This window comes from Trichomycterus rosablanca, chromosome 10 (genome assembly GCF_030014385.1).
Source record: "Trichomycterus rosablanca isolate fTriRos1 chromosome 10, fTriRos1.hap1, whole genome shotgun sequence".
NCBI lineage: Eukaryota > Metazoa > Chordata > Actinopteri > Siluriformes > Trichomycteridae > Trichomycterus > Trichomycterus rosablanca.
Genome location: NC_085997.1, coordinates 36,051,288 through 36,071,440, shown reverse-complemented (window position 1 = coordinate 36,071,440; position 20,153 = coordinate 36,051,288). Strand labels below are relative to the sequence as shown.

The 20,153-nt window shown below is 46.1% G+C and overlaps 1 protein-coding gene across 1 annotated transcript in view; it reads right to left on the bottom strand.

The window, feature by feature from the left end:
* erbb2 (erb-b2 receptor tyrosine kinase 2) overlaps positions 1-20,153 on the bottom strand; it is a 54,423-nt gene that overhangs the window by 18,296 nt on the left and 15,974 nt on the right. Inside the window, exons 5-15 of the mRNA XM_063003250.1 lie at positions 18,429-18,497; positions 18,213-18,328; positions 17,579-17,720; positions 12,170-12,295; positions 11,748-11,874; positions 10,421-10,494; positions 9,209-9,299; positions 5,180-5,382; positions 4,865-4,997; positions 1,048-1,138; positions 239-393 (exon numbers count right to left, since the gene is read on the bottom strand). Coding sequence (XP_062859320.1) covers positions 239-393; positions 1,048-1,138; positions 4,865-4,997; positions 5,180-5,382; positions 9,209-9,299; positions 10,421-10,494; positions 11,748-11,874; positions 12,170-12,295; positions 17,579-17,720; positions 18,213-18,328; positions 18,429-18,497 — 1,327 coding nt within the window. The remainder of the gene's footprint in view (positions 1-238; positions 394-1,047; positions 1,139-4,864; positions 4,998-5,179; positions 5,383-9,208; positions 9,300-10,420; positions 10,495-11,747; positions 11,875-12,169; positions 12,296-17,578; positions 17,721-18,212; positions 18,329-18,428; positions 18,498-20,153) is intronic.

The window sequence follows — 20,153 nt, the reverse complement described above, 5'->3', positions numbered from 1 at the left end:
GAGCCTCATGTGCCAATCCACCAAGGCATGGGCAAAAAAGAAAGGGTGGAGGGACTGCGCACACGTAATTTGGAAAGAAAGGGAGAAAATGCATGAATAAATGAATAAATGAATCACCCACAGACGTCTGGGTCCACCAGAGACCATCAGTGTATAATCATTAACTGATCGTCACCTAAATGTGACACTTTCATTCTGGTTCAAGAGTAAAATGTCAGAATTTCTCCAGCATGCTTACGAGACGGTGCAGTTTGTAGGACAGGGCACACAGTGCCCGCTCTCGTTGGCATATTTCCACACGGTGTGCTGGTCCTCCTTCACCCCGCTCGGGCAGCGCTTCACGCACATGTCGCCGTCCTGATAATGCAGGCACTCCACGCAGTCGTCCGCATTCTGGGGGGGGGAAACATTCCGTCGGTACAATTTACACATCGTTCATCGTTTATCGGTTACACGCTTCTAATTCTGTGACAACAGTTTTGGGAAGGCCCTTTTCTTGGTACTAAAGACGTGGTTTGACATCTGGTTATGCACAGAGCTCGGACCTCAAGCTCACTAATCTGGAGATGGATCGCGAGCCAAGCCTTCTCGTTCAGGATCAGTGCCAGACCTTTTACTGAATGAGCACAAATTCCTGCAGATACACTCCATATTAATGCTAACAGTTTCGAAATAATGTTATGGTAAGCTCATGGTCAGGTGTCTCAATACCTTTGACTTATAATTAAAACAATAATAAATAACACTGAGTAGGAACAAACTGTGCTGTGAAAAAGTCATTGCACCCTTTTGATTCCCTCTGCCGTTGCATTTCGGTTATACTGAATGATTTAAAGCAAAAAGGATGTAAAGCTTTTGATGTTGTCACAGTGTTCCTGTAGAAACCTTAATGGTGAAATTGTGCAGTACAATCATGTTTTATTCACTGATGTGAAATCATTCAGTGTGGTAAATATGCATTAAACGATACAAAGGGGGCAATTACTTTTTTTACTCCTCACTGTATGTGTATAAATTTTAAAGAAATAAATCAGTAAAGTCTCTTACCGGGCCGGTGCAGGACGCGGACCCATTGATTATGCGACACTCCAGGTGGCAGGAAACACAGGAGGAACCGTTGATGAATTCTCTGATGGAACTAAACCAGACAACAAGACACATGAGTGAAGTTTGTTTTAGGGCGTTTCTGACCTGCAGTGGAACTCTGGTTGTTTTAGGGCGTTTCTGACCTGCAGTGGAACTCTGGTTGTTTTGGGGCCTTTCTGACCTGCAGTGGAACTCTGGTTGTTTTAGGGCGTTTCTGACCTGCAGTGGAACTCTGGTTGTTTTGGGGCCTTTCTGACCTGCAGTGGAACTCTGGTTGTTTTGGGGCGTTTCTGACCTACAGTGGAACTCCGGTTGTTTTGGGGCGTTTCTGACCTGCAGTGGAACTCCGGTTGTTTTGGGGCGTTTCTGACCTGCAGTGGAACTCTGGTTGTTTTGGGGCCTTTCTGACCTGCAGTGGAACTCTGGTTGTTTTAGGGCGTTTCTGACCTGCAGTGGAACTCTGGTTGTTTTGGGGCGTTTCTGACCTGCAGTGGAACTCTGGTTGTTTTGGGGCCTTTCTGACCTGCAGTGGAACTCTGGTTGTTTTGGGGCCTTTCTGACCTGCAGTGGAACTCCGGTTGTTTTGGGGCCTTTCTGACCTGCAGTGGAACTCCGGTTGTTTTGGGGCCTTTCTGACCTGCAGTGGAACTCTGGTTGTTTTGGGGCCTTTCTGACCTGCAGTGGAACTCTGGTTGTTTTGGGGCCTTTCTGACCTGCAGTGGAACTCTGGTTGTTTTGGGGCCTTTCTGACCTGCAGTGGAACTCCGGTTGTTTTGGGGCCTTTCTGACCTGCAGTGGAACTCCGGTTGTTTTGGGGCCTTTCTGACCTGCAGTGGAACTCTGGTTGTTTTAGGGCCTTTCTGACGTGCAGTGGAACTCTGGTTGTTTTAGGGCGTTTCTGACCTGCAGTGGAACTCTGGTTGTTTTGGGGCCTTTCTGACCTGCAGTGGAACTCTGGTTGTTTTGGGGCCTTTCTGACCTGCAGTGGAACTCTGGTTGTTTTAGGGCCTTTCTGACCTGCAGTGGAACTCTGGTTGTTTTAGGGCCTTTCTGACCTGCAGTGGAACTCTGGTTGTTTTAGGGCGTTTCTGACCTGCAGTGGAACTCTGGTTGTTTTAGGGCGTTTCTGACCTGCAGTGGAACTCTGGTTGTTTTGGAGCGTTTCTGACCTGCAGTGGAACTCTGGTTGTTTTGGGGCCTTTCTGACCTGCAGTGGAACTCTGGTTGTTTTAGGGCCTTTCTGACCTGCAGTGGAACTCTGGTTGTTTTAGGGCGTTTCTGACCTGCAGTGGAACTCTGGTTGTTTTGGGGCCTTTCTGACCTGCAGTGGAACTCTGGTTGTTTTAGGGCGTTTCTGACCTGCAGTGGAACTCTGGTTGTTTTGGGGCCTTTCTGACCTGCAGTGGAACTCTGGTTGTTTTGGGGCGTTTCTGACCTACAGTGGAACTCCGGTTGTTTTGGGGCGTTTCTGACCTGCAGTGGAACTCTGGTTGTTTTGGGGCGTTCCTGACCTGCAGTGGAACTCTGGTTGTTTTGGGGCGTTTCTGACCTACAGTGGAACTCCGGTTGTTTTGGGGCGTTTCTGACCTGCAGTGGAACTCCGGTTGTTTTGGGGCCTTTCTGACCTGCAGTGGAACTCTGGTTGTTTTGGGGCCTTTCTGACCTGCAGTGGAACTCTGGTTGTTTTGGGGCCTTTCTGACCTGCAGTGGAACTCTGGTTGTTTTGGGGCCTTTCTGACCTGCAGTGGAACTCTGGTTGTTTTTGGGGCGTTCCTGACCTGCAGTGGAACTCTGGTTGTTTTGGGGCGTTTCTGACCTGCAGTGGAACTCTGGTTGTTTTGGGGCCTTTCTGACCTGCAGTGGAACTCTGGTTGTTTTGGGGCCTTTCTGACCTGCAGTGGAACTCTGGTTGTTTTGGGGCCTTTCTGACCTGCAGTGGAACTCTGGTTGTTTTAGGGCGTTTCTGACCTGCAGTGGAACTCTGGTTGTTTTGGGGCGTTTCTGACCTGCAGTGGAACTCTGGTTGTTTTGGGGCGTTTCTGACCTGCAGTGGAACTCTGGTTGTTTTGGGGCGTTTCTGACCTGCAGTGGAACTCTGGTTGTTTTGGGGCGTTCCTGACCTGCAGTGGAACTCTGGTTGTTTTGGGGCGTTTCTGACCTGCAGTGGAACTCTGGTTGTTTTGGGGCGTTCCTGACCTGCAGTGGAACTCTGGTTGTTTTGGGGCCTTTCTGACCTGCAGTGGAACTCTGGTTGTTTTGGGGCGTTTCTGACCTGCAGTGGAACTCTGGTTGTTTTGGGGCGTTCCTGACCTGCAGTGGAACTCACTCCGGTTGTTTTGGGGCGTTTCTGACCTGCAGTGGAACTCTGGTTGTTTTGGGGCGTTTCTGACCTGCAGTGGAACTCTGGTTGTTTTGGAGCGTTTCTGACCTGCAGTGGAACTCTGGTTGTTTTGGAGCGTTTCTGACCTGCAGTGGAACTCTGGTTGTTTTGGGGCGTTCCTGACCTGCAGTGGAACTCTGGTTGTTTTGGGGCCTTTCTGACCTGCAGTGGAACTCTGGTTGTTTTGGGGCGTTCCTGACCTGCAGTGGAACTCTGGTTGTTTTGGGGCCTTTCTGACCTGCAGTGGAACTCTGGTTGTTTTGGGGCGTTCCTGACCTGCAGTGGAACTCTGGTTGTTTTGGAGCGTTTCTGACCTGCAGTGGAACTCTGGTTGTTTTGGAGCGTTTCTGACCTGCAGTGGAACTCTGGTTGTTTTGGGGCGTTCCTGACCTGCAGTGGAACTCTGGTTGTTTTGGGGCCTTTCTGACCTGCAGTGGAACTCTGGTTGTTTTGGGGCGTTCCTGACCTGCAGTGGAACTCTGGTTGTTTTGGGGCCTTTCTGACCTGCAGTGGAACTCTGGTTGTTTTGGGGCGTTTCTGACCTGCAGTGGAACTCTGGTTGTTTTGGGGCGTTCCTGACCTGCAGTGGAACTCTGGTTGTTTTGGGGCGTTCCTGACCTGCAGTGGAACTCTGGTTGTTTTGGGGCGTTCCTGACCTGCAGTGGAACTCTGGTTGTTTTGGGGCGTTTCTGACCTGCAGTGGAACTCTGGTTGTTTTGGGGCGTTCCTGACCTGCAGTGGAACTCTGGTTGTTTTGGGGCGTTCCTGACCTGCAGTGGAACTCTGGTTGTTTTGGGGCGTTCCTGACCTGCAGTGGAACTCTGGTTGTTTTGGGGCGTTCCTGACCTGCAGTGGAACTCTGGTTGTTTTGGGGCGTTTCTGACCTGCAGTGGAACTCTGGTTGTTTTGGGGAGTTCCTGACCTCATGCTTAAACCTGGCTGCCTGGGTATTTTGCAATGGAACATGACATGGGAACAGTAATGCTAAGTTCACACTGCACGACTTTCAACGTGTACAGACGGCTATACAGTTGACACTACATGACTGGATCTCTTGTAATCAGGAGTCTTGTAAATTGTTGTGGCTTTCACACTACGCGACTAATCGGTGATAGGGGGTCACACACTACACCGTCTATCATCAGGAGGAATCTAGGGTTAGACACACACACTACAGGACTTTGAGTCGGCGACAGGTCCAGATATTTATCATGCTAGATATTTTCTCGAGTCTGCGAGCGCTTGGCGAGCCGCTTGGATCGAGTCGTTGAACAGTTCACACACAGCGACCGAGAGCCGGCTTTCGATCCCCAAGTGAACGTCGTTTTGCCTCCGCTAGATGTGGCAGCTGGGAAAATCAGGGCGAAAATGGTGTTGTGTAAAGTAGGCATAACTCACCCCTGCTGAATGCTGCACTGCTCCACACACTCCGTCCCACGTCGAAATGCCTTACACGATACACACTGGCTCGGCCCGAAACCCCAGCAGCTTCTGTTTGCACACAGCGGGTCACACACGTGATTCTCTGCCTCTAAAAACACACAAGCGGTAAAAGAAAATGTGAACGGTGGTGGACTATTCCGAACAGGAGAAAGATGACTCCATCAAGTACCAGGAGATCTTCAGCAGGACAACAATTCAAAATATACATTCAATAAGAATCAAACACAGAATCAAGCTGGAGATTCTCAGTGCTAAGATTTTGGTTCTTACCGCAGGTTTTTGGGTCCTGGTTGTTGTTGCTGATGAGGTTGAGCTCCTGATTCGAGTACAGCAGAGAGGACCAGGGTAGAGACGAGGAGTAACACAGACGAGAGTTGTTGTGGACGAGAACCAAGCCGCCGCTGACGCTCCGCAGGGATCGCAGACCTAGAGATTCGATGTGTAGCGACTGCACCCCGAGAGAAAACACCCCCCTAAATAAGGAGAAAAAAAATAAAAGAAACAGACAGATGATGGATTTGTTCGCCAGGTAGGTTTGTTTAATGTAGAAGCAAACACAAGCTGGGGATTTGAACCTACAGCCTTCTGAGCCCTGCCACAAAAGAATCACCAGAGCTAGCACTGAAACAGATACAACTACGCTGAAAAGTATTTATTCCCATGAACTAGGGATGTCCCGATTACGTTTTTTTGTTCCCGATCCCGATCATTAATTTTGATCCCGATCCGATACCGAGTCTCAAACCGATACTTGTATTTTCTGGATATTGTCTAGATAAGAACTAGATAATACTGTTCACACAGTGCACACTTCAAGTACATTACAGTTATTCAAATTAATCCAATGTACATGTTTAACAACTGAATAGCTCTGCAGTGCTGTAGGAAAATAATTGCCTGCATCCAAGCTATTGCTTAATGTTCTTTTATTTTTACAAAATAAAAATAAACAAACTTAGTGCAGCATTGTAGCAGTGAAACTAGAACACTCAAAATGAAGTGAGATAATTACAGTTTCACTTTGAACTTTACATTCAAAGAACATAATTCTGTTTAATGCAGTGATACACTAAAAATGAACAGAAATCTCCACTCACAAGTGGTGTAGCAGCTTAACTTGAATATAAAAAAAACAAATAAGTTACTTAACAGCATTACAGTAAAACCTGAATACCAAAATAAAATGGAAAGTCACTCTTTTGTGATGAAGGAAAGTCAGTTCTTAAAGTGCTTGTATTGTGACAATGAGTTGAAGGACGTTTCTACGCGAAGTGAGTGTGTTTTCACCCTTTGGGGCTTCCATAGTGCATGGGATAGCGTGCTCGGCTCTGGCTGTCCGCTATTCGGTACCGTAACAGAAGAAGTTAATAAAGTGTTAAATGCTCCCACAATTTGTGAATATAGCGTGTATTTATTTCTTTATTAAGCGAGTGCATCACTACGACGCTCGGTTACATAACTAAGCCAATCAGAGTGCTTTATACTAAGATGTCGTTCAGTCTTGTAACACGTAAACTCGTAAAAGCTGTATGTTCTGGTCCTGACGTTTTCATACTGGGATTAAAAGTTATTGTTTTGTGATCCTTGACTCACACCCCATATAAATAGTAAAATTCTACAGTAATGAACGCAGCTCTGCTTCTACCGCCTCGTGAAACGCTCGCATTACAGACATTACACCGCTGTTGGACTTGTTTCACTTTCCAATTTAAAGTATTTCCACACAGCGGACATGCTGACGTAAAACAAAAGATCGGGTTATGATCGGCATTAGTAAAGCCGATACCGATCAGTTAAAAAATGCCTTGATCGGCCCCGATTCCGATAACGGAGATCCCTACCATGAACCATTTCATTAGCCTGCTTGACATGTACAAATTTATGGAGAAACACGCTGTTCACTCTGTATTCCTCCACCACTCAAGCTGATACATCATGCAGCGACAAAAAGGCCACAGGCATCTGTTTACATACAATCTAATCCTTTATCCCAAGGAACTTCACTCGATGATAACCTGCAATGCGGTTCTGACACTCAAAGGTGTTCCCACATCTGCTGAGCTCTTGTTGTGCATCTTTCCCCCAATTTTCCTCCCAATTTAGTCATATCTAATTACCCGACTGCACTACACTTCCTTTCTGCTGATGTTGACCTTCACACCTGATCGAGGTGAGTCGTGAGTGACACACGTGAGCTCCGACACGTGAGCAGTTGCTGACTGGATCTTTTCACCTGCATGAGGTGAGTTCATATGCAGATCAGCTTTGCACACGGAGAGTCACACAGTGGTGTATAGTAACGAAGTAATAATACTTCGTTACAGTACTTAAGTAGTTTTTTGGAGTATCTGTACTTCACTGGAGTATAAAAAATATCATTAACTTTCACTTTACTACATTTCCTGAAGAAATTGTGTACTTTTACTCCGATACATTTGCCGTATGCAAATTCGTTACTCGTTACTACAAAATAAAACGACAAGAATTTTTTAGCTAAACGATGTGAGATGTGTGACAGACTGCACGCAGGTTTGGCGAATCTGCGCTTGTAAATGAGATCGGTGGTTAAACACATTACTGCGCATGTGTAAACAAACAGAGTGAAGCGCGTCGTTCACCCAAAGATTCGGAAATATCGGCAAGTAAATCCAGAGCATCATTGTTTATTATTATTATTATTAGCATTAACATTGTTCAGATATCTAGCTACCATTTTCGATTACATTTGAACCACAAATAAAATGTTTCACTAAATTAGACATGAAGACGTGTCCATTATTTATAAAAACTCACCTACAGACAAATATTTCCTCAGATAACTTCTGTATTACACCGACAGAGGAAAGATTCATGGTGTTGAGGAACATGCAGCACATCTTTAACCCTTTAATGGTCTCAACAAGACTTCTAGTTGACACATAAGTTAGATATGGTGTTTTCTTAAAATAAGAATACCAATATTTTTTGAGTTTAACACGTCAATCAGGGAGTAGATACGGCCCAAAAAAGATTATTTAAATACAGATTATTTTACCCATATATTTCGATTTAAACTAATGGTTGAGCAGATCATTAAAGTGCTAAAAGTGCCACGTTTTGTTAAAATTTTGCTTCAAATTAATTCTGCCAAAATTCTGTTGTTTTTGGTTATTGGGATGTATACAGTATCTATGACTTGAATGTACAACCTAAATAAAAAATGTGACAGTATAAAAAATTTAAATAAAATAGATGCAGTGTTTTTTACATTTACATCGACTCTTATTCCATCTTATATGGACCCAAAATATTTCGTGTTTTGTCTGGTCAACTTCACTACAATTCTTAATAAACATGCATTTTAAGCCCACAACGCATTCTTAAAAAGTTGGAACAGGAAAATGTAGGGCTAGTAATAAGGTTAAAAAAAAAAAAAACTAAATAATGATGTGATTTCAAATAGGTGATGTGAACAGCTGATTATAATCATGAATTGGCACAAATCATGTTCAGATGGAAGGAAGAAAAAGGTTGTTAAGGTGGTTTACAGGCTTAAAAGAACAATCTTCATCATTTTCAAAATGACTGCTTCTGTTTATACTAACAGCATTTACTTTTACTTCTACTTTTAATACTTAAGTACATTTAATATCAAATTACTTTTGATACTTAAGTACATTAAACATCAGAGACTTTTAGACTTTTACTCAGGTAATATTCTAAAAGGTGACTTATACTTCTATCAAAGTAAATTTCTGGTAAGATACTTGTACTTTTACTCAAGTATGGACTTCAGGTACTTTATACACCACTGGAGTCACACCCTAATCCCATTATCAATCGTCTCTGTGCAGCGCCATCGATCCTCCAGCAGAGGTCATAACTGCATCAGGTATGAGAAATCCCCTCCGGCACCCTCCCTACGAATGAACCAATCATTGTACGTGTAGTCGCCCAGCCTGCCGGTATCAGAGCTGAGATTTGAACTCGTTACGCCACCTGAGCGCCCTTGTTTTGTTGTGTAATACAGAGAATTTCTGTAAGAATGCAGTGGCTTCACAGAGGTGGAAAGAAGCACGTGCTAGTCAGTGACCCTCCTGGACGGGTCTCAGGTCTCTACACAGTGCACACATTCCCAGAAAATGAGCAGGAACAAACACACAGCCGCATGTGATGTGTACCGATGTGCTATTTTTTATATTCGGACACCCTGTAGAAATAAAATGGTTCTGTGTTTGCTCTGTAAAGAGAGGAGGCTGTTGGGGAGATGGGGGGGAAGGGGGCCTAAAAGCAGGAGAACTTTTCCAGTTTACATCTTACTTGTAGAGCATTCGTCCCCGGATGACCGTCAGATTCTCGAACACACCCAGATCGCTCAGGTTCTTCGGCCACGCATCGATGTACAGGTAGCCTGGAGGAAGAAAAGAAAATGAGCCCAAGTAAGCATTGGCTTCTAATAAATATGTAAATCTACATGAGTTTAGTGTTTAGTTTTTAATGCCATGTCTGCCCCTGGACCATGTTCATGACAGGAAAGGTTGTGATCTGTCTTTTATTCACTTATTCTTTATTCTTATACTTTACTTAGGAAAGTTGTTTCTGTTGTCTATGTACACTGATCAACACCTCCTTGTTTCTACACTCACTGTCCATTTTATCAGCTCCACTTACCATATAGAAGTACTTTGTAGGGCTACAATTACTGACTGTAGTCCATCTGTTTCTCTACATACTTTTTTTAACCTGCTTTTACCCTGTTCTTCAATGGTCAGGACCCCCACAGGACCACCACAGAGCAGGTATTATTTAGGTGGTGGATCATTCTCAGCACTGCAGTGACACTGACATGGTGGTGGTGTGTTAGTGTGTGTTGTGCTAGTATTAGTGCATCAGACACAGCAGCGCTGCTGGAGTTTTTAAACACCTCACTGTCACTGCTGGACTGAGAATAGTCCACCAACCAAAAACATCCAGCCAACAGCGCCCCGTGGGCAGCGTCCTGTGACCACTGATGAAGGTCTAGAAGATGACCGACTCAAACAGCAGCAATAGATGAGCGATCGTCTCTGACTTTACATCTACAAGGTGGACCAACTAGGTAGGAGTGTCTAATAGAGTGGACAGTGAGTGGACACGGTATTTAAAAACTCCAGCAGCGCTGCTGTGTCTGATCCACTCATACCAGCACAACACACACTAACACACCACCACCATGTCAGTGTCACTGCAGTGCTGAGAATGATCCACCACCTAAATAATACCTGCTCTGTGGGGGTCCTGTGGGGGTCCTGACCATTGAAGAACAGGGTGAAAGCAGGTTAAAAAGTATGTAGAGAAACAGTCAGTAATTGTAGAACTACAAAGTGCTTCTATATGGTAAGTGGAGCTGATAAAATGGACAGTGAGTGTAGAAACAAGGAGGTGGTTTTAATGTTATGGCTGATCAGAGTATATAGAAAAATGTAAACAAACAAGTTGATCCAGCAGCTGAACCTCTGTTCGATTCTTAAACGAGTGCATAAAAAAACCTACCTGTGATCTCCTCCAAATTCCTGAACACCTCAAGGTCACTCGGCTGCAGGCCAGAAATATTTCGGAGGGGATCGCTGTGGGAGAAATGTTCTAGTCAATCAGCAGCAGTGAGGAAGGCGATACTGGTAGGTATTTGTAAACTGTGTGAACTGGTTATGGTTTAAAACACCAGCGGATCGTTTTTTGAGAGTTAAGGGCCTTGCACAGGGGCCCAACAGTGGCAACTTGGCAGTGGTGGTGCTTGAACCGGTAACTGATTACTAGTCCAATACCTTAATGCCCTGTTTATGCATATTTGATTTGCGGCTGTTGTTAAGTCAGATGCCCTTACTGGCGCTACCCTCCTTGTTGAGCAACCCTCCCAGGGCGCATTCACATGAGAAGCGGCAAAACAACTTCTGCATCGGCTGTGTCGTTGTTTCCTATAGAATGTGGTTGAACTTTGACCCAGTTTGCCGCTGACCTTTTCAGAGCTCCTCCAATGAGACGAACTGTTTCATATGAGACGGTAAAAGAAACTCAGGCCGTACGAACAACGTTTAACGTGACTTATTTTACTAAAACAGCGAGTGAGGAATTTCATTAGTGGAGGAACTTATGAGCAGTAATAATGAAGAGAAGTTTAGTGCGCCTGTCTCTTTCTTTTACTACATAAAACCACATCAAGCTTTATTTTTTTCTTGGTTGCACCAAGTCACAGGAGTGCTCTGCGTCCGCCATACACCCGATCATCTTAAGGCCAAAATATACAAGAACGTCGTCCGCCTAGTGGCCCTCTATCGCACAGAGTGCTGGCCAGCATCTGTAAGACACGAGCAAGTCCTCCATGTCATGGAGATGGGGATGCTCAGGTGGAGTCTGGGGCTAAAGAGGTGGAACTACATCACCAACGAGGACGTCCGGAAACGTCTGAGCTTCGCCCCTATCCAAGTGAAGATGAGAGAGGCGAGGCTGCGCTGGTATGGACACGTCATGTGGAGCAAGGCAGATTCAGTGGCCCGAACAGCCTTGCAACTGAACACTCAAGGACCCTAGACCGCGCCAAATGGAGAAGACTGTTCACAAGAGCGGACCCTGCGTTGTGGGACCAATGCCAGGACAGAGAATCTTTTTTTTAACGATAAGTGTTTCAGACTCTGGGAGAAGCTGATTGTGATTTTCACAATTTCTCAGAAGCTCGAGCTGTAACACAAGTTTAAAAGTGAAACAGGGAGAAAAATCCAGATAAACACAGATACATGTGAAGCTTTCAGACTGGATCTGACGCTTATTCCACACCAATGTAGATTCGTCTCATATTCAAACCTGTTAAGGGGTGCAAACTTACTCTTGGAAGGATTGTGGAAGGAAAGCCAGGCTGCCGTAGATCTTCTTGCAGTCCTGGAAGGAGTCGATGTTGGTGGAGTTCACAGCCGTCACGCCCTGGAGGCCTCCCATCCCGAGTCCATAACATGCTGAGGAAGGACAACAGCGTTTGCTGCTTGTTCAATTTTAGGTAGAGCAGATAACAGACAGTAGCGAGATTGTATTCCACATCTGGAACCATCGAAGAAGATGCTAGAGCAGGAGTCAGCTAGATGAAGCAGTTCCAAATTTCCATCGCTGAGGGTTCAGGCCATGCTCAAGGGCCGAACTAGAGCAGGGGTCAGACCCCTTGACCTTCAGGTCTATAGATCAGAACCTCAACCACTAAGCCAACTGCTCTAGCAACATTCTGATGGTCAGAAGAAGCACCACGTGCACTCGTACCTTTCGGACACTCTCCTTCACACTTCTCACACTTTTGCGTCTCTTGACCATTCTCCTTGCTGATGACCTCGAAGTTAGCTTTGGGGCAAACCATGGTGCATGCCACCTCCATCTCCAAATAGTTCTCTACAGAAAGACAGGAAGAGCAATGCTGGGTGGAAGGAACACACACTGTTGCCAAAAGTATGAGAACACCACTCATAGTGACCGAGTTCAGTTGTTTTAGCCTCACTCATTGCTAATATTTATATATATATGGTGTACAATAGTGTATGGTGTATATATGGTGAGGCTACAGTTTGGGGAAGGCCGTTTTTTGTTCCAGCATGGCACATATATCATGGATCACCTTTAAGATGAACTGGAACGTCAACTGCAAGCCTGCCATACTTGTCCATCAGTCCCTGACCTTACATTTTTTTCACTGAATGGGCACAAATTTCCACAGACACTCTTCAAAATGTTGAAGCAAGCTCTGCCAAAACAGTGTGTGTGGGAGGGGGCAAGAAAACGCCAACTTTACATTTATGCCCACGTGTTAGTGAGTGGGTGAGTGAGAGAGTGAGTGAGTGAGTGGGTGGGTGGATGTGTGTGTGTGAAAGAGTGAGTATGTGAGTGAGTGAATGAGAGAGTGGGTGGGTGATTGAGTGGGTGAGTGAGTGGGAAAGTGAGAGCGTGACTGGGTGGGTGTGTGTGTGAGAGAGAGCGTGAGTGTGTGTGTGAGTGAGTGAGAGTGAGTAGGTGAGCGAGTGAGTGAGTGAGAGAGTGGGTGGGTGATTGAGTGGGTGAGTGAGTGGGAAAGTGAGAGAGTGAGTGAATGGTGTGTGTGTGAGTAAGAGAGTGAGAGAATGGTGTGTGTGAGTGAGAGAGTGAGTGAGTGTGTGTGTGTGTGTGGGTGAGTGAATGAGAGAGTGGGTGGGTGATTGAGTGGGTGAGTGAGTGGGAAAGTGAGAGAGTGAGTGAGTGGGTGTGTGTGTGGGTGAGAGAGTGAGTGTGTGTGTGAGTGAGTGAGAGTGAGTGGGTGAGCGAGTGAGTGAGTGGGTGAGAGAGTGGGTGGGCGAGTGAGTGGGTGAGTGAGTGGGAAAGTGAGAGAGTGAGTGAATGGTGTGTGTGTGTGAGTAAGAGAGTGAGAGAGAGTGAGTGAGTGGGTGTGTGTGGGGGTGAGAGAGTGAGTGTGTGAGTGAGTGAATGAGAGAATGGGTGGGCAAATGGGAGAGTGAGTGTGTGAGTGAGTGGGTTGGAGAGTGAGAGAGTGAGTGAATGGGTGTGTGTGTAAGTGAGAGAGTGAGTGAGTGTGTGAGTGGGAGAGTGAGTGAGTGAATGAGAGAGTGGGTGTGTGTGTGAGAGAGTAAGTGCGTGAGTGAGTGAATGAGAGAGTGGGTGGGTGAGTGGGTGGGTGATTGAGTGTGTGAGTGAGTGGGAGAGTGAGTGTGTGGGTGAGTGAGAGAGTGAGTGAGTGTGTGAGAGAGTGAGTGTGTGAGAGAGTGTGTGAGTGTGTGAGTGAGTGGGAGAGTGAGTGTGTGGGTGAGTGAGAGAGTGAGTGAGTGTGTGAGAGAGTGAGTGTGTGGGAGAGTGAGTGAGTGTGTGAGAGAGTGAGTGTGTGAGAGAGTGGGAGAGTGAGTGAGTGTGTGGGTGAGTGAGTGAGAGAGTGAGTGTGTGGGAGAGTGAGTGAGTGTGTGAGAGAGTGAGTGTGTGAGAGAGTGGGAGAGTGAGTGTGTGGGTGAGTGAGTGAGAGAGTGAGTGTGTGGGTGAGTGAGTGAGTGAGAGAGTGAGAGAGTGAGTGAGTGTGTGAGTGAGTGAGAGAGTGAGTGTGTGAGAGAGTGAGTGAGTGTGTGGGTGAGTGAGAGAGTGTGTGAGAGAGTGGGTGAGTGAGTGAGTGTGTGAGAGAGTGAGTGAGTGTGTGAGAGAGTGAGTGTGTGGGTGAGTGAGTGAGAGAGTGAGTGTGTGGGTGAGTGAGAGAGTGTGTGAGAGAGTGAGTGTGTGGGTGAGTGAGTGAGTGAGTGAGTGTGTGAGTGAGTGAGAGAGTGAGTGTGTGAGAGAGTGAGTGAGTGTGTGGGTGAGTGAGAGAGTGTGTGAGAGAGTGGGTGAGTGAGTGAGTGTGTGAGAGAGTGAGTGAGTGTGTGAGAGAGTGAGTGTGTGGGTGAGTGAGTGAGAGAGTGAGTGAGTGGGTGAGTGAGAGAGTGTGTGAGAGAGTGAGTGTGTGAGTGAGTGTGTGAGAGAGTGAGTGAGTGTGTGAGAGAGTGAGTGTGTGGGTGAGTGAGTGAGAGAGTGAGTGAGTGGGTGAGTGAGAGAGTGAGTGAGAGAGTGAGTGTGTGGGTGAGTGAGTGAGTGAGAGAGTGAGAGAGTGAGTGAGTGTGTGAGTGAGTGTGTGGGTGAGTGAGAGAGTGTGTGAGAGAGTGGGTGAGTGAGTGAGTGTGTGAGAGAGTGAGTGAGTGTGTGAGAGAGTGAGTGTGTGGGTGAGTGAGTGAGAGAGTGAGTGAGTGGGTGAGTGAGAGAGTGAGTGAGAGAGTGAGTGTGTGGGTGAGTGAGTGAGTGAGAGAGTGAGAGAGTGAGTGAGTGTGTGAGTGAGTGAGAGAGTGAGTGTGTGAGAGAGTGAGTGAGTGTGTGGGTGAGTGAGAGAGTGTGTGAGAGAGTGGGTGAGTGAGTGAGTGTGTGAGAGAGTGAGTGAGTGTGTGAGAGAGTGAGTGTGTGGGTGAGTGAGAGAGTGAGTGAGTGGGTGAGTGAGAGAGTGTGTGAGAGAGTGAGTGTGTGGGTGAGTGAGTGAGTGTGTGAGAGAGTGAGTGAGTGAGAGAGTGAGTGAGTGAGTGAGTGAGTTCTGTCAGACCTGGGCCCTGACAGTAAATCCTGATAAATCTAAAATCATGATCTTCCAAAAGAAAGCCAGATCTCAGGAAAGCAGATATACTTTTAATCTAGGAGACACCGCCCTAGACCACACCCTTTCTTATGATTACCTGGGGCTCAAAATCAGCGCCTCAGGAGGCTTCGGTCTGGCAGTGGATGCACTGAAACAGAAGGCCTGCAGAGCCCTCTATTCAATTAAAAACAAATTCATTAAGATTGACATCCCAATTAGAATCTGGTTAAAGATCTTTGATAGTATAATCCTGCCCATTGCGCTATACGGTAGTGAAGTATGGGGTCCACTCAGTCATCATGACTACACTAGATGGGACAAGCATCCCACTGAAGTCCTGCATGCAGAATTCTGCAGAATGATTTTACATGTACAAAGAAAAACCCCAACCAACGCATGCAGGGCTGAATTAGGCCGATACCCATTAATTATTAATATTAAAAAAAGAGCCCTTAAATTCTGGATGCACCTAAAATCCAGTCCCACAACAAGCCTGCAGTTTCAGGCACTCCTATCCCAAGAGCTCTACCCTGAAAAGAGTCCCCTGTGTCAGCTGGTCCAGAGACTGCCCAACACTCTGACCCCTAACAACCCTAACTCTCTGACCAGCACTGCTTCCCAAACACCAATCAGGATCACCCAAATTATCAAACACCTCAAAAACACTTATCTGGAACATTGGACAACCCAAACTCAATCCCAAAACAGACTGAACTGCTATCTGACCCTAAAACATGAGTACAACCTGGCCACGTATCTCTTCACTGTCCGAGATACGAAGCAGAGACACATTCTCACCAAATACAGACTGAGTGACCACAGCCTGGCCATCGAGAGAGGCAGGTTAAAAAAGTCCTGGATCCCCAGAGAGGAGAGACTGTGTGGTCACTGCAGGACAGGTGAGGTTGAGACAGAGGTGCACTTCCTTCTAAACTGCCCAAAATACACAACAATTAGACACAAATATTTTGATCAGTTTGGAAGAGAGGTGAGCGGCTTCAGAACGCTGACAGACAGCGAGAAACTGGCCATTATATTAGGAGAGGGACCATCAGCCTCCACCGCAGCCAGATATGTACAGGAGTGTCACACACTCCGGGACAGTGAGTGAAACACCAGATCATCCTCCCACCCACCCCCCGCACACACACCACACACACACCACACACACACCACACACACACACATCACACACCCACCACACACACAGTAATATTTTCTCTTTTTTTTTGTGTGAATAATTGTCTAATTACATAATGAATATTTTATTACCATTTTTTTTCTATGTATATACTTGTTCTTTTTTTCAAATATTTATATATACTAATGTAAGCTTTGACAATACAAATATGTAAATTTGTCATGTCAATAAAGCAAATTGAATTGAATTGAATTGAGTGTGTGAGTGAGTGAGAGAGTGAGTGTGTGAGAGAGTGAGTGAGAGAGTGAGTGTGTGGGAGAGTGAGTGAGTGTGAGAGAGTGAGTGTGTGGGTGAGTGTGTGAGAGAGTGAGTGTGTGGGAGAGTGAGAGAGTGTGTGAGAGAGTGAGTGTGTGGGTGAGTGAGTGAGTGAGTGAGTGTGTGGGAGAGTGAGAGAGTGTGTGAGAGAGTGAGTGTGTGGGTGAGTGAGTGAGAGAGTGAGTGTGTGGGAGAGTGAGTGAGTGTGTGGGTGAGTGAGAGAGTGTGTGAGAGTGAGTGAGTGTGTGAGAGAGTGAGTGTGTGGGAGAGTGAGAGAGTGTGTGAGAGAGTGAGTGTGTGGGTGAGTGAGTGAGTGAGTGAGTGTGTGGGAGAGTGAGAGAGTGTGTGAGAGAGTGAGTGTGTGGGTGAGTGAGTGAGAGAGTGAGTGTGTGGGAGAGTGAGTGAGTGTGTGGGTGAGTGAGAGAGTGTGTGAGAGAGTGAGTGAGTGTGTGAGAGAGTGAGTGTGTGGGTGAGTGAGTGAGAGAGTGAGTGTGTGGGTGAGTGAGAGAGTGTGTGAGAGAGTGGGTGAGTGAGTGAGTGAGAGAGTGAGTGAGTGAGTGAGAGAGTGAGAGTGAGTGAGTGAGTGAGTGAGAGAGTGAGTGAGTGAGTAAGTGAGTGAGTGTGTGAGTGTGTGGGTGAGTGAGTGAGTGAGAGAGTGAGAGAGTGAGTGAGTGTGTGAGTGAGTGAGAGAGTGAGTGAGTGAGTGAGAGAGTGAGAGAGTGAGTGAGTGTGTGAGTGAGTGAGAGAGTGAGTGTGTGAGTGAGTGAGTGAGTGAGTGTGTGAGAGAGTGGGAGAGTGAGTGAGTGTGTGAGAGAGTGAGTGAGTGTGTGGGTGAGTGAGAGAGTGTGTGAGAGAGTGTGTGAGTGAGTGAGTGTGTGAGAGAGTGAGTGAGTGAGAGAGTGAGTGAGTGTGTGAGTGAGAGAGTGAGTGAGTGACTCCTTGAGAACAATGTGCACCCTGTCGTTCATTCCTGTATCACATATAGTGTTCCCAGGTGGGGCCAGCACCACCGCGACCCCTACCAGGCCCCACACACTCTGATTTTCTTAATGCACATTTAAAACGAAGGTTCGATAGATTAAAAATTTGACTTTACTTGGACACTCTTTGACACAAGTGGCTCCGAAGCTGAACTTCTTGTTGGGGTTCGGCCTGGACTGGAAGGTGATGGAGTCGTAGAACATGGGAGGAGGACAGTTGTCCTTACACGTCCCGCTGTCGTTAAAGTGACGGCAAGCCTGCAAGAGGAAACAAAAGCACAACGTGAACACATTTTATTGACCGACGACACATAAACTTCATCATGCTACTGTGAACTAGCATGTCAAGAGATGCTAAGCTTCTTCCCTTCCACCTTCATCTACTATAAACAGATCTCTGTTAGGTCCTAAGTCCTGTAGGTCCAACCATCCTACAACTCGCATGATCAGCTGCTGCCGAACTGTTAAAAACACATTATATGTCCTTCACCATGAAGACCTGCTGGCAGGAGCATTTTTATGGCTCCTTGAGGCACCGAGCATCACAGTTTTAGAGCAATCATACCAATACATACACTGATCCAGATCAGGAGTGGAGGTCTGCAGCAGTAGAGGAAATGAAATACGATCGAGTAATTGAATGCGACTAAACTGGGTGATTCATTGTTTTAAAATTCCAAACACAATATCAGTCTGGACATTAAAACACAGCAGTACTTAATGACAGAGTGAATACGAGTACAAACACACCAGACAGTCGGAGTCTCTGGGGCCGGTGCAGCCGGCGGCACACTGTACGTGGCAGCAGTCGCTGGCGTCCGGACCTTTGCAGCGCTTACAGCCGGAGGTACAGCGCACGTTCGTCACTGAACACACAAACGCAGAGAAAAACGCCGACATGTAGACGTGTTTGATACTTCTAAATTCTTGCTTTCAAAACAGCTATCGAAACACAGGTGAGCTCACGTGTTTGGCAGTCGTCACCGGTGGATCCCCAGCATGCTTTGGAGCTGCAGGAGCTGAAACAAGGAGGACCTGAAGGAAGACGACACGGGGTCATGAGGAATCGATTCTGAATTCTGAGCATCTTTGCTATTGTATATTCAACCATTTTCATTCTGTATACCTTAAAATACCTTAAAAACTCAATGTCTGTTAAACTCGCCGCCACTCCCAGAACCAACTGACGTTGAGTATCAAGGTACCGCTGTACAATCCTGAAGCTTCCCCAATATTCACAGAGCTATATTAAATGTTTATTAGTAAAATATTGGGAAATCTGACAAATTACCGATCACCGTTCTGAGACTTTAGGCTGGACAGGCTAGGCTTAGGTAAGGCCAGGGTTTTTAGGCCACCTTCTTTTTAACCGACTTACATTTTGTCCATGATTTTTACCGCGACCCAGACAACACAAACAACGCATACGATAAGTGGAGCTGATAAAATGGACAGTGAGTATAGAATATATACAGTGTATCACAAAAGTGAGTACACCCCTCACATTTCTGCAGATATTTAAGTATATCTTTTCATGGGACAACACTGACAAAATGACACTTTGACACAATGAAAAGTAGTCTGTGTGCAGCTTATATAACAGTGTAAATTTATTCTTCCCTCAAAATAACTCAATATACAGCCATTAATGTCTAAACCACCGGCAACAAAAGTGAGTACACCCCTTAGTGAAAGTTCCTGAAGTGTCAATATTTTGTGTGGCCACCATTATTTCCCAGAACTGCCTTAACTCTCCTGGGCATGGAGTTTACCAGAGCTTCACAGGTTGCCACTGGAATGCTTTTCCACTCCTCCATGACGACATCACGGAGCTGGCGGATATTCGAGACTTTGCGCTCCTCCACCTTCCGCTTGAGGATGCCCCAAAGATGTTCTATTGGGTTTAGGTCTGGAGAAATGCTTGGCCAGTCCATCACCTTTACCCTCAGCCTCTTCAATAAAGCAGTGGTCGTCTTAGAGGTGTGTTTGGGGTCATTATCATGCTGGAACACTGCCCTGCGACTCAGCTTCTTTGGACGACCAACGCGAGGTCTGTTCTGAGTGGATCCTGCTCTTTTAAAACACTGGATGATCTTGGCCACTGTGCTGCAGCTCAGTTTCAGGGTGTTGGCAATCTTCATGTAGCGCAACAATTCGTCTTTTCAGATCCTCAGAGAGTTCTTTGCCATGAGGTGCCATGTTGGAACTTTCAGTGACCAGTATGAGAGAGTGTGAGAGCTGTACTACTAAATTGAACACACCTGCTCCCTATGCACACCTGAGACCTAGTAACACTAACGAGTCACATGACATTTTGGAGGGAAAATGACAAGCAGTGCTCAATTTGGACATTTAGGGGTGTAGTCTCTTAGGGGTGTACTCACTTTTGTTGCCAGTGGTTTAGACATTAATGGCTGTATATTGAATTATTTTGAGGGAAGAATAAATTGACACTGTTATATAAGCTGCACACAGACTACTTTTCATTGTGTCAAAGTGTCATTTTGTCAGTGTTGTCCCATGAAAAGATATACTTAAATATCTGCAGAAATGTGAGGGGTGTACTCACTTTTGTGATACACTGTATATGGAGGAACACACTTTGCTTCACATATTCCTCCCATTTTATTTATTAGGATTTTACGTCATGCATTACACACTTTGGTTACATTCATGACAGGAACGGTAGTT